The sequence below is a fragment of the Ahaetulla prasina genome, chromosome 3 (genome assembly GCF_028640845.1).
Source record: "Ahaetulla prasina isolate Xishuangbanna chromosome 3, ASM2864084v1, whole genome shotgun sequence".
Lineage (NCBI taxonomy): Eukaryota > Metazoa > Chordata > Lepidosauria > Squamata > Colubridae > Ahaetulla > Ahaetulla prasina.
Window position 1 is genome coordinate 33,877,481 of NC_080541.1, and position 14,563 is coordinate 33,892,043.

Consider the following 14,563-nt stretch of genomic DNA (forward strand, 5'->3'; position numbering starts at 1 on the left):
AAGTAAAGGTAAAGGTTCCCCTCGCACATATATGCTAGTCGTTCCCGACTCTAGGGGGTGGTGCTCATCTCCGTTTCAGAGCCGAAGAGCCAGTGCTGTCTGAAGATGTCTCCGTGGTCATGTGGCCAGCATGACTCAATGCCAAAGGCACACAGAATGCTGTAACCTTCTCACCAAAATTGGTCCCTATTTTTCTTCTTGCATTTTTTACGTGCTTTCGAACTGCTAGGTTGGCAGAAGCTGGGACAAATAACGGGAGCTCACCCCATTACGGGGCACTAGGGATTCGAACCGCTGAACTGCCGACCTTTCAATCGACAAGCTCAGCATCTTAGCCACAGAGCCACCGCATCCCTAGTAAAAACAAGCAAGCAAGCAAGCAAGCAAATAAATAGATGTTTGGCACTTTAGCATTTTGACCTTAAAACTGTTTGAGAGGCGTTTGGTCTGTTTTATTCTAAATAAGCAATGATCATTCAGGGTATCTGAATTGTGCCTAGGCCACGTGAACTAGTGTGGGGGGGTCTAGTCCAGGGTCTATTTTGGGTCTATTTTAAGGTGGCCTGGCTGCAGATGATGGAAAATTGTAGTGTCCTAGAATCCTTCCTAGAGGATAGGAAGTTGGGGAACTCTGCTATAAATATATTTCGACAAGATAATGTTTTCTTCTGGTGTAAATTCCTGGTGGGTTTTTAATCCCTGTTTTAATTTCTCCTTATTTTTGTAGGATCTTGATTTTGAAACAAATTCAGTGTATAATCTTACAATCAGTGCTACTAATCCTGAACCTCTCGTGCCTGGAATAAAGTATAATTCAAATTCATCTACTTTCTTACGGGTCCATGTTACTAATGCGGAAGAACCACCAGTTTTCCTCCGTCCCAGCTACATAGTTATGCTATATGAAAATGTGACCGTTGGTACCAATGTGACAACCGTAAAAGCTTTTGATCCAGAAGGATACCCAATAAAGTAAAGGCAAATATCTATTTTTTTGGGGAAAAATAGTATTAATTGCATTGCTGAATCCAATCCAGAAGATTCTCCTGCTTTCTTGCCTTGAAAGGACCTCCTAAAATGTCATATTGTATTTTCATACTTGACTTCATGCATTTTTTGGATGAACATAAAATATTGTATCACCAAAACATGATAAAAAGTTTAGCATGTGCAAAAGTAACCCCTGTATTACTTAAGTATAATATAAAGATGTCAGTTTCTGTAGGCAGAAAGGATGTAATCCAGATTAGAGGCCCACCATAAGGCTACATGTATAAACATGTAGGGATATATGAATCTAGAGGGCATACATTTTGTCATACTTATGGCTTGATTTTTGAGTGATGGGACAGAAAAATCAGTGGCTTCATATTTAATTCAGCAGTATAATATATACAAATCTCGTTCAAAAACTCTATAACTATATTAATTAAATATACTTCATATGATTAAATGCCATATTAGATTTCTGCCACATTAAAAATGTATTATGTTTGAAAGAACTCTGAATAGGGGTTGCACCCAAAGTTTTGGGGAGGGGTGAATTTCACTGGAATAGTAGAATAGTTTTTCTAACACTTGTTAATTTCCTGTTGAAAACTGTTGTCCACTGAAGCTTCTCTTTGCAACAAAGAATTGATGTGACTTTGAGGAGAATGTTAACATCTACTCAGTGTTATCAAAAAGAGTCAAGATCATAGCCACATTCCTGCAATGTCTCTTGGTGCAGGAGTCAGATTGCACAGTTGTGGCTTTTATCTTGATTTTTTTCAGTACCCCCATCTTCTATCCTGTTTCCATCGAAAACTTGTAACAAAAAGTGGGAAATGGATTCTCTGTGATAAGAAAGTTGAACAAATGGATCCAAATATGTTGCTTGATTGAGAGACAGTTTAGTACGCAATAGAGGCCACAGTTATGAAGAAAGCACCAGGCTAGAAACTGGGAGACCATGAATTCAAGTCCCACTTTAGGCACAAAGCCAACTGGATAACCTTGGTCAATCACTCTCTTTTAGCCTTAGGAAGCAGGCAATGGCAACCACTTCTGGAATCATGCCAAGAAAACTGTAGAAATTTGTCTGGGCAGTTGTCAGGATTCAATATTGACTTGAAGACTAAAAAAGAGGGGTTGGGAGCGGGGAGGGGAGAGGAGAGGAGAAGAAAGGAGAGGAGAGGAGGGAGCTTAAATAGTTAGACCATTTGCCAGATAAAAATGGCTCATCTATTCTTATGGGCAATGAACAGGGCTAGGCTTCTAAAAGTGATGGAAAGAAAATGCACATATTGATGTATGCTATTGTTGAAAACAATGCTTTTTGGCTAAGTTTGTTTCTTATGTCTTACTTTCCTGGTTACAAGATACTTGCTGAAGAAAAATCCCAGGAATTGGCTGAAGATTGATCCTGTCAATGGACATATATATACAGCTGCCCCACTGGATCGTGAACTTAACCATACCTACATAGTAGAAATTGTTGCAACTGAACAAAGTAAGAAAGCAAAACTTTATCCTCCAAGGATACCTTGGCTGTTTGAAAGGGTCTTGGCCAAAGTGCTTCCTAACATGTTCTAAACAGTAAACAGTAACAGAGTTGGAAGGGACCTTGGAGGTCATCTCTGCTCACACAGGAGACCTGTACTAGGGATTTGAGCCACCGAACTGCCAACCTTTCTGATCAACAAGCTCAGTGTCTTAGCCACTGAGCCACCTAGTCAGGTTGACTTTCTATATTTGACTTTCTCCATATATGACGACAGTGGCTGGGGTTAGCAAGTTATGCTATTTAAATATCTACGTTCATATCAATGTTACATTATGTATTTTAGAATTACATATATATTTAACATGGTAACTTGCGCTGCCAGGAAAGTCAGTCCACAGCAGATGTGTGCGCTACTAGGAGTCTTTACTGGGATGTCACTGATGCCAAGACATGAAGGTGGTAGCACCAGTCTTGGTCTTGTCTCAATAGGTGTTTTAGCAACTTATAAACTTGAAATGGAGTCACTCACAGCTTTAATAAGACACATTGGCAGTAATGGGGTTGTAGAATGAAACCCGATCTCCTCTTCCCCATTATGAACTAGAAATCGGTTATTCATTATTCCCAGTGTCAAAATGATAGAGAGAAATGTTTTTCTGTAAAGATCATAGCAACTACCGTACCTTCAGCCTACAAAACAACTTATAAATTTTGAAATCTGCCCCTTAGCTCTGTTCTTTTTTGTAACATCTACAAGCATTACCAACTAGCTATACATTTCTCAAACCAAGTTTTAAAATACCCTCCTGTTCTATTCAAATGTACAGGCAGAGCATCTAAAAGCAGTGTTGCACAGCTGATACTGCATCTCATAGATGTCAATGATAATCCTCCGCATTTAGTAAACAAGACTGTGTTCTTGTGCCACCCACTCCAAAGAGACAAGAGTGCAAAATTTGAAATTGCTGATCTAGATTCAGAAACTCCAAGATTCACATATTCCCTCATTGGTGGAGAGTATGAGGACAACTGGATCATTTCTAAAGTGGATGGTAAGTGATTATGGTGTGCATAAGCACACCAGTGTGCCTACTGTCCCTGTCTTACTGTCCCCATTTATCTGTACTTACTTCCTTTGTTTATGTTTATATCTGTACCTGCTATCTTATACATGTTTGACAAACAAACAAACAACACTAATAGCACTTAAACTTACATACTGCTTCACAGTCCTTTACAAGGGGTTTACAGAGTCAGCATATTGTCCCCAACAATTTGGGTCCTTGTTTTACCGACCTCGAAAGGATGGAAGGCTGAGGCAACCTTGAGCCGGTGAGGATCAAACCCCTGGCAGTCAACAGAATTAGCCTGCAATACTGCATTCTAACCATTGTGCCACCACAACCCTTTTAAGCTGGAGACAATCTTCATTTAGAATTTCTTATCGCCTTTGTCTTAGGATACATCTGAATTACTTTTTACTTTCTTCTAATTGAACGAGCACATTTATTTCTTACGGTTATTAGATATGTGAGTGCATCTCTTAGGATAGTCCTCTTAAGGAATCAGGTTAAGAATTTTGTGCTTTGTATCTGAAAACTGAGATTACAGTTAGGCCTACTGACTTACAACAGTTCATTTAGTGTCTGTTCAAAGTTACAACATCAACCGCTGCAGCTTCCCCATGTTCATGTGATCAAAATTTGGATACTTGGCAACTGGCATGTATTTATGACGGTTGCAGTATCCTGGGACGATGTGATTCCCTTTTGCAACCTTTGGACAAGCAAAGTCAATGGGGAAGCCAGCAGTGATTCACTTAACTAATGTGGCAAGAAATCTCAACTCTCTCACTTAGTAACAGAAATTTTGGACTTACCATCAATTGTGGACATCTCATAGATGTCAATGATAATCCTCCGCATTTAGTAAACAAGACTGTGTTAGTAAACAAGACTACCTGTATCCCGGTTTAATTATTGCTACTCACTCTGCTTGGGACTATCTTTGAAGAGCCTTCAGATACTCTAGTTGTGGCAACGTACATCTGTATGAATGATAGTGGAGGTTCATCAGCATAACCATGTTGCAGAGTTCTTCAGAGGCTGCATTGGTTAAGTCTTGTGTTGAGGCACAATTCAAGCTGTTGTTGATAACATTTTAAACCAAACCTGAAGTTGCAGATTTTTGGAGAATAGTTAAAAACAATACACTTAGAGCAGGGGTGAAATGCTCCCAGTTTGGACCAGATCGCCTGATCCGGTAGCGATGGCAACAGGTGGTTCGGAGAACCAGTAGCAAAAATCCCTGCCCACCCCTCCCATGCCCAGCTGAGCCACGCGATCATCAGAGGTTGTTGTTTTTTTACTTTTAAATGCATTTTGTCTTTGGCCGAAAAAAATATTTTTAAAAGTAAAAAAAAGCCTTTGATGATCTTGCGGTTCAGCTGGGATCATCAGAGGCTTTTAAAAGTATTTTTTCTACAACCTCTTCAGCTGAAAAGGTTGTAAAAATGCTTTTAAAAGCTTCTGACGATCCCAGCAGAGTTGCCTGATCGTCAGAGCCTTTTAAAAGCATGTTTTTGCAACCTCTTCGGCCAAAGAGGTTGTAGAAAAAATGCTTTTAAAAGTAAAAAAAAAAATTTGCCACACCCACGCAGTTACATTACCCCACTCACCCACCAAGCGACGCCCAGAGAACTGGTAGTAACAAATTTTACATTTCACCACTGCTTCAATCCTCTTGACCTTCCGTAAAAACCTAAAGACCTGGCCCTGCAGCTGGCTTGGAGTTCCAGTGTCTTCACAATGACAGACTAATTACAGATCCCACCTTCCCTCCTGCTCATCCTATTCACACCTTCTCACTCTCTCTCCATGTTTTTTATTATTTAGTTCCTATTGTGCATACATTTTATAAAATTTTATCTTTTTAATATTCTAAACTTCTCCCAGTTATTTTGTGGTAAGATGGGTGACAAATAAATAAATAAATATATAAATAAATAAATAAATAAATAAATAAATAAGATAGCTAGATAATAGCTAGATGATAGATAGATAGGTGAGATAGATAGATGGCATTTTCTGAATTTTTGACTTCCCTTGCCCAAAAGGTCAACACTTTTCTGCCTAACATTTGACAGATACTGTCTTCTCTTGTCTCAACCTGGCAGATGCATGTTTAATTGAGACGAGAAAAGACAAGTTCTTTTCATTGGCTACTATTAAACTCTGGAACTACCTTTGGAAGCCTGGTTAACATCCTCTCTATTGGTATTGCATCCACTGGTTACAGCCTTTGAGGATTTTTCTGGGAAGGTTTTCTCGACATAGGCAACATCAATGTTAGAAGTTACTATATCCTGCTTCCAGTAGTTTGATAACATTTATTAAATATTATTAAATATTTTTGTCACTGTTTTTGTAAATGTTTTGATATTGTATTTCTTTTTCTATCTTATCTCTTCAATGGTTAACATTTGTACTAAATTTAAACGTTGTAAACTTACGTGGGTGAAAAATGTGCATTGGAAGATTAAAGACTTCCAATAGGCTACCAATCTTTATATCTAAAAATTAAATAACTGAATGCTGAATTCAGCCATATTGTAATCAGTGAGCAAGAGAAGATTTGATATTTGTTTGGATGTGGCCAGAAAGTGAAAACTTTTTAATGTTTTAATTATTTAAATTAAATTATTTAATTTTTGCTAATTATTATGATCATTGTAATAATCACAATATCATCATCCTATTTATTTTGCCAGACAATCATGCTTACATTACCCCAAAGAACTTGAAACTTGAAAAAGATGTCTATGATGTGCCACTGAAAATTAGTGACAATGGAAGGCCACCAATGGAAGCTGTTGTCAATCTGAAAGGTATACAACAAAAATGTCACTTATTGTGCTTTCAAAATTGTCTTTTTATTATGGCACATGTTAGAGTCCATCTTATAATGGATGTATGTTTTTATTATAGTGAACGTATGCAGGTGTGTCAGTGACAGATGCTTTATAGAAATCAACAATCCAAATTCATTTCCAACAGTAGGAGCAACAATTGGCATACTGGTTGGTGTTCTGCTTGTTATTGGTAAGTGTTTGTTTTAAATACAGAATAACAGAGTTGGAAGGGACCTTGGAGGTCTTCTAGTCCAACCCCATGCTCATGAAGGAAATCCTATATTATTAATTGATATACCTATCAAGAGTTGAGTTAATGTCCATGGGACTTGTATAGAATAGAATAAAATAGAATAACGACTTCTGGAGGCAAGTTGTTCTACTGATTAATTGTTCTAACCGTCAGGAAATTTCTCCTTAATTCTAGGTTGCTTCTCTCCTTGATTAGTTTCCACCCATTGCTTTTTGTTCTATCCTCAGGTGCATTGGAGAATAGTTTGATTCCCTCTTCTTTGTGGCAGCCCCTGAGATATTGGAACACTGCTATCATGTCACCTCTTTTCATCAAACTAGACATATGTCACATACCCAATTCCAGCAACCATTCTTTATATGTTTTAATCATATGGTTGTTAGTAGATCTGATTACTAGTAGCTACACTAGAGCTTCCACCCATTGTTTGGTTTCGTAGAGTGGCAATGATAATTGCTGGAGGAATAAGAGAGCAATAAGAGAAAGGGGCGGGATAGCTCAGGCTGGTAAGAAGCCTGTTATTAGAACACAGTAGCCTGCAATTACTGCAGGTTCAAGCCCGGCCCAAGGTTGACTCAGCCTTCCATCCTTTATAAGGTAGGTAAAATGAGGACCCAGATTGTTTGGGGGGCAATAAGTTGACTTTGTAAAAAATATACAAATAGAATGAGACTATTGCCTTATACACTGTAAGCCGCCCTGAGTCTTCGGAGAAGGGCGGGATATAAATGTAAACAAACAAACAAACAAAAAGATGGCAAAAACTGATATGGAAGTTTTGGTGCTCTCTGAGCTTGGTTGTTTGCTAGCAGATGTTTCATTATTCATTTAGGTAACATCATCCGTTTGAACATTGATGATGTTACCTAGTTGGTAGTGAAACATCTGCAAACGAACAACCAGACCAGTGGTGGGATTCACTTATCTTCCCTACCGGTTCACAAATGTGAGCATGCAAGCAAATGCACTCGCACATTACGTCCAGGCGGGTGGGCGGAGCCTCCCACAGTTGCTGCTATTGGTTTGCCTGATCCGGCTGAATCCCAAGCAGACTCAGAGAGCACAAGAACTCCATTTTTTAGCCCTGAGATTCCTATACAGGTAGTCCTTAACATACGACCACAATTGAGCCCAAAATATATGTTGTTAAGTGAAACATTAGTTAAGTGAATTCTCCCCCCCCCCCATTTTATGACCTTTTTTGCCTCAGTTGTTAACTGAAGTTGATAAGATAGTAACCCGGTTGTTAAGTGAATCTGGCTTCCCCATTGCCTTTGCTTGTCAGAAAGTCGGAAGAGGGGATTACATGTTCTTGGGACACAGCAACAGTCATAAATACGAACCAGTTGCCAAGCATCTGAATTTTGATCACATGATCATCAACTGTGAAAAACTGTCATAAGTCACTTTTTCAGTGATGTTGTAACTTTGATCGGTCACTCAATGAACTCTTGTAAGTTGAGGACTACCTGTATTCTTTTCTAGTCGAAAAACTGACATTACTGCAATACAATGTTTGCAAAAGAGTACAGCATTTTGTGGACAACAACTACTCTTAAGTAGGCGACAAGAAGAGATTGGACAGCCTTTTGTCCAGAATTATACAGGGTCTCCTGCTTGAACAAGGGATCGGATTATAAGACCTCCAGTCTTTCCAACTCTGTTATTCTGTATTCTAACATGTTGCTTATATCTAGTAGACGTCTAAATGTTTCATCTTGACTCTATTAATTTATTCTCCAAGTGCCAACTTTCTACAGTTGGATAATAGTTATTGTGTTTAGCCTGAACAAGACAGTTTGATAATACTAGAATACACTGTACTGCATCCCTTTCCTGGAGATGAGATGAGATTTCTTGGGGAATTTGAAAACACTTAAAGGAGCCAGGATGACTGATAGTGCTATTAAAGAATTTGCCCTTTCAATATACAAATAAAAAATAATAATATTTAGACTATAGATATGTTTTTATAAAGATAGAACTTGTGAAAGTAGATTGAGTTAGCCAAGATCTGGATTTTTGGAGGAACAATATTTATAATTCATGAATTACATAAAACAGACTTAGTTTAATATTTGCCTGAGTGGTAGATCCAATCGCCAGTTCCACGTTTGAAAGCAAGAGCGTATTCTTTTCAATTCTTTTCAGTCTGGTTTTGTCTTGTCTGCCTAGAAACTCAGAAGAGGAAACTGTGGGCAGCTTAGTGAGGTCAGAACAAGATTTGCACACTTGACAAGGAAGGCTGAAAGCAGGCCCCAAAGAGAAACCATAGCTAGATGCAGAGGATGTGGTTAGAATAGTACCTAGAAGCATGTTGCATCTTGCATTGAGGGACAAGCAGGGATCTACCGTATTAGGTATAGATCATGCTAAGAACACCTGAACAGCACGATGTCCACATGTACTTACCATGCTGAACAGCATCACTTACACACATGCTGTATTGATAAGAAATTTGCAACCAACCATTTTATTTCTGTTTCAAATTTCCTAAACCCTGAGGTGTAAAAATAGAATGCCAGTCCTGCTCAGTGCTTCCCCCAGCTCTTTGCTAACAGAGAGACCCTTATTTTTGATCAGAAATAAAGAGATATATTTCTACTTTCCTCAACCCTGCATTATTGAATGGCACTTGTGCTGGATAAATGAACCACAGTTTGGCTTTTGGTCAACAAGATGACGGCATCAAGAAATACAGATAAAATAACTGCAATTCCAGAACACAAGCCTAGTATTGTTGACCTGGGCCCTGATGACACAGTATATGTGCAAATGGCTCCCCTTGCCTCAGGTACTTCTGAGTCTTGGGAGGTCACCAGGAAAAGCATCCAAGATCCCAAGTCATCCAAGAACATGCAATGTCTTTAGGGAAACACCCAAAGCTACTTTAGATACTTTAGCTACTTCTAGCAATTTTTACTTCCTCTTATCTTATCTATGGTGCACCAGTCTCTCTGGGTAAATCTGGCACAACATTATAGTATATCTGTTGTGGAGAATGTTTGCATGATATTGTCCTTTAATCATTATCAACATGTCTGCGTAAGATCTGGAGTCCTGGGAAGCAATTGGCAATTACTTTTCTAGGTAATTACTAGGGTAGACTGCCATTCATGGGAGAAATGATTGCACTGATGAAATGATACTATTAATTTGGACCTCCAAATGGCTTTCACCGTTGTGTTGGTTGTAGAAAAAAATGACCAGATGCTGATTTCCATGGAAGGATTATTGCTCAGTTGTAGAACACAACTGTTTTTGTATGAGGATAGTTCTAGGCCCAGCAGACCCTTGCAACTTTGGTGAAGAAGATGTTATGGTTTAGTTTTCTTACTGATCAGGTTTGACTCCGCTTAGCTTTTCAAGTTTGACTGTTATCTAAATGTTCCCTCCTAACTAGGTTCATGTTTAAATTAAGAACAATAAAATAATATTTTCTAATAACAGAGAAACACACCACTATTTTTGGAACCATTAAACTGATCATTGAGTGTTGACTTCATATGTTTTTGAAAATAACCATATAAAAGGTTCTGAACTTAGTCTGGAAAATACCATGTATTTAGGCAACATATGAACCCATTAGTTTAATACCAAATTATAGTAAATCTAATATATTATTCTTAGGATACAACACTCATTGATATCATTTTAGATTAACCCCAAGTGATTGTTAATAAGATTGCATTGTTATGAGAAATTGGAGGAAAGAAAGGAAGAAGACCAGACAGAAAAAACTCAAGAAAGAGAAGGCAGGTCTATGGGAAGCTTATCTCATAAATGGAAACTCGGCTCAGGTTGCAAGCAATTTGGGAAGAAATGCTCTGAATTATTCACAGACTCTGTCTTAATCAACCAGGAGTGAGAAATTCCTCCTACCATTTCACAATTTTGTATTTATTCCCTGACTACTAGTAAAGGTACCTTCCTGAAATCTGTGTAGTTCTGACAACTGTTAAGGCTATTTTGGGACACACTTAATGGAGAATAAGCTCTGTTGAACACAAGATTTTATTTGAGTAAGCACATACAGTATAAGCACTGTGGAAATACTATTTTGTTTGTGACATGGTTGCAAAGTATGTTTTGCGTAAAGCAACTTTCCTGGATCTAGCACCTCTTAGAAGTCTTAGGTGACGAGACCCATGATCCACAGCCAGCACAGACTATAGACTGAATTAGCTGGGGAAGAGGCAGGATACATTCTAGAGGGTTCTAGTTTGAGAAAAACTGGGTTGAACAAAATTTAAATTTGTTTTCCGGTTTGTTTGTTTGTTTAGGTGTCATTCTGGGACTAGTGTTTTTACACCTCGACCGTAAAAAGAAGAATGAGCAAAACATTACTGCTGTTGCCATCAGGCCCTCTGAACTGCATGCTTTGACTTAAAGGATTAAATGAAAGTGGACATTCATGTTTTTCCTGTTGTCATTGTTGATCTCGCCTTTTTTAAAAAAATGTTTTTATTAAAACAATTTACATAGGTAACAAGAAATACATTAAAAAAATGCAGTGAAAAAATGTGAAAAAGGAAAAAAAGAGAAAAGAAGATAGAAAAAGAAAATAAAGGAACAGAAATCACACACACACACACACACAAATACATAGACACACACATTGTGTGGTCTCACCTCTGTTTTGTCTCCTATCACTGAATGTTAGAAACCTTTGCCACAAATAATGCATTTGTTATTTTTCTTTCCCCCTGTTTTTAAGCAGAGACTTTAACTCTAACCAGAGGTGGGTTTCAGCAGGTTCTGATCAGTTCTGGAGAACCAGTAGTAAAGATCCTGAATGGTCCCACCCCCATCAATTCTCTGCCTCCTGAGTCCCAGATGATCAGGAGGAAATGGGGATTTTGCAGTAACTTTCCCCTGCCATGCCCACCAAGCCACGTCCACCAAGCCACGCCCACAGAACCGGCAGTAAAAAAATTTGAAACCCACTACCGACCCTAACCCGAACCTCCCAATCATTTGGAAGCTATGGAGTTCAAGTGAACATGTGAAATAGATGCCAGGGTGTAAAACTCATAAAACTTCTGAGACAAGTTACTGACAAGCTACTGAGCAGGACTGGGGGAAGAGCTTCTGCCTAGGACTAATACATGCTTGATGGGAGAGGTTTTCACTCCCAATGCAAAGTGAGAATAATTTAAAATCAGTATAGTAGTTATACATTCTAGTCCTAATACTGCTATCCACCATAAATTAAATTAAATAATAGAAAAGCCTAGTACTGTATGTTAATGTCCTATATTATCCTATGTAATTTGGTCTTTAGAGAGAAAAACCAAAATGGAGCTAAAATTTTGACCATCAAATTATGAGCCTACAAATCAATCCTGCTTAGTGTCAGGTTCCGGTGTATAAAGAAAACACCATATATACAAATGATGGTTTGAATCCTTTACCGGCATGAACTAACTAACTGCATTGGGGCTGACACTTGTTTGGTTAGTTTTATTGCTTGGAACAGAATTTTAGACTTATGACTAAAGTACGGGGGTCAAACTCGCTGCGTCACATTGCTGTCATGTGATGTTTCACAATGTTTTTTCCCTTCATGGAACTGGGACGGGTGTGGCCTGTGCGTGACGCATCCAGCTCATGGTTTGACAGTTTGACACCTGCTACTAAAAGTAACAGTCCTTCGCTTTTCATTTTGTTCCCCTACAAGTAAGCCTTACTGAACACAGTGTGGCTTACTTCCAAATAAATATGCATAAATTATATATAATTCCCAGTTTGGTGCCATATAAGGATATGCCATCTCATCCCGTTTAAAGGTTAAAAAGTAGCCTACATCTACCGAAAAATAAGCACAAGAAATTAAACAGAAATCTATAACGACCTGCCACTGAAATTAGTCACTCTTCCTTAACCCCTTTAGTAAATGATGACTGTTTAAAGATAAACTTCATTTTCCCTTGGTTCTGCTTGCTCTCTAGTGATGGCCTTATCAATTTTACACAAATTCAAATACGAAAGGGAATTAATATGCTGATCTTAGTTTACAGGCTCTTATCCTTAATGGTTATTAAGGAATATCAAAAGGACTATACTACCAATGAAGTAACTTCCTTTAAATGGCTATAAGAAAGGTGCTTAGATATATCACAAGATCTTGTCCAAATATTTTCCATCTTCTCTCTTTCTTTCTCTCTTCTCATTGTTCTCATTTGTCTTTGAAGCCAGATCTAGAAAGTATTAGAAAGTACTCCTGTAAAGTATGTAACTATCCCAGAATATGCCAGGAAAACTCTCCATGAAAACTGCTACATGTATACTTTTCTGAGATCATATGAATGTTACCAGTGATGACAATATATATTTTTCAGGTCAATTGGTTTCCACATCGAGTAAAAACATAGACAAAAAAGATGATAACTCACACTAGGGTTGCTTCCCAAAGATAAATAGTAAAAAAAATAATTCAGATACAGATTTGCAATGCTTTTCTGAGGATTATCAAGTCTTCCTATGCTAGGTTACTTTAAAGGTCTTTCATCAACAAGCTACATATGTAGATCATATCTACCATGGAATAATGGAATCTGAAAATCATTGAAGTAGCATGGCTAATAACCTTTTAAAGAAAGGAGTAATGTAAGAACAACTGCCTTAATATAGGATGCCAGACTTAATTTCCTATGAGATCTACTTTTATTCTTTTTTTAAAAACTTTAGCTATTTTCTAAGTTTAGCTTAACTGCAGATTTTCTGCCAAGGACAATATTATAGCCTAACCAACCTGCTGATGGAATCATTGGGGAATGTGTTCCATGACTCTCTTTCTTAGACAGCTTTGCCTTTGAATTTCTTTTATTAGGCACAAACGCAACAGAGAAAGACTGAACCAGTCCCATTGTAATTTGGATCATTCCTCATCAAACATTAAATATTAACTCTAATCTGGTATGCCTGATTAAGTGTAATTAAGTAGTGTTCATTGTAAAGCCCAATAAATAAAGACCACATCTGAACTCTGAAGAAAACTATCTAGCAAGTGTGTCAATCTCAATTTCGTTGAAGGACGCATTAGGGTTGTGCTTGATCTCGGAGGGGTGGAGGGTATGGCCAGCTCGACGTCACTTGTGTTGGGGGCACCTGTTGTGGCCATGTGCTAAGGCAGGACTTCCCTCAGATCCTCCCTCACTCTCATTATAATCTCCTTCCTTCCTTCCTTCCTTCCTTCCTTCCTTCCTTCCTTCCTTCCTTCCTTCCTTCCTTCCTTCCTTCCTTCCTTCCTTTTCTTCTTTTTCCCTCTTCATTCTCCTTTCTTCTTCCTTCCCCTCTTTCCTTATTTTTCCTTCCTTGCTCTCTTCCCATCTTCCCTTCCATTCTTTTCTTTTCTTTTTTGTCTTTCGTCTTTCCCTTTCTCCTTTCCTGTTCCTTCTTGCATGCTCAAATGCAAAAGTGGAAACATTTCCCCTTCTGAGCTCCATTTTTGCTGTCAGAGGCACCACGGGCCAATCCTTTGCTGTTTCCATGGTGCCTCTACGGGCCACATCTGGCCTGCGGGTCTTGCGTTTGACACCCCTGCTATATAGCTATCGCTAAAAGGGAAAGGATTGTATTTGGGTTAGTAAACAATATTACACATTTATGCTTTTAATAGAATGTTAATCATAAAACGTGGCCTATTAATAACCATGGTGGTGGGACAAGAGTGCAATGTAATAATAATAATAATAACAGAGTTGGAAGGGACCTTGGAGGTCTTCTAGTCCAACCCCCTGCCCAGGCAGGAAACCCTACACCATTTCAGACAAATGGTTATCCAACATTTTCTTAAAAATTTCCAGTGTTGGAGCATTCACAACTTCTGCAGGCAAGTTGTTCCACTGATTAATTGTTCTAACTGTCAGGAAATTTCTCCTTAGTTGTAAGTTGCTTCTTTCCTTGATTAGTT

General features: G+C 38.3%; 1 protein-coding gene across 1 annotated transcript in view; it reads left to right on the forward strand.

Annotated features, from left to right (window-relative positions):
- The window catches only part of CDH17 (cadherin 17), a 39,282-nt gene extending 28,224 nt beyond the window's left edge, over positions 1-11,058 (forward strand). Inside the window, exons 12-17 of the mRNA XM_058176890.1 lie at positions 728-972; positions 2,361-2,491; positions 3,313-3,537; positions 6,255-6,371; positions 6,472-6,585; positions 10,932-11,058. Of these exons, the coding sequence (XP_058032873.1) occupies positions 728-972; positions 2,361-2,491; positions 3,313-3,537; positions 6,255-6,371; positions 6,472-6,585; positions 10,932-11,038 (939 nt within the window). The 3' untranslated portion in view covers positions 11,039-11,058. The remainder of the gene's footprint in view (positions 1-727; positions 973-2,360; positions 2,492-3,312; positions 3,538-6,254; positions 6,372-6,471; positions 6,586-10,931) is intronic.
- The last annotated feature ends 3,505 nt before the right edge of the window (positions 11,059-14,563 follow it).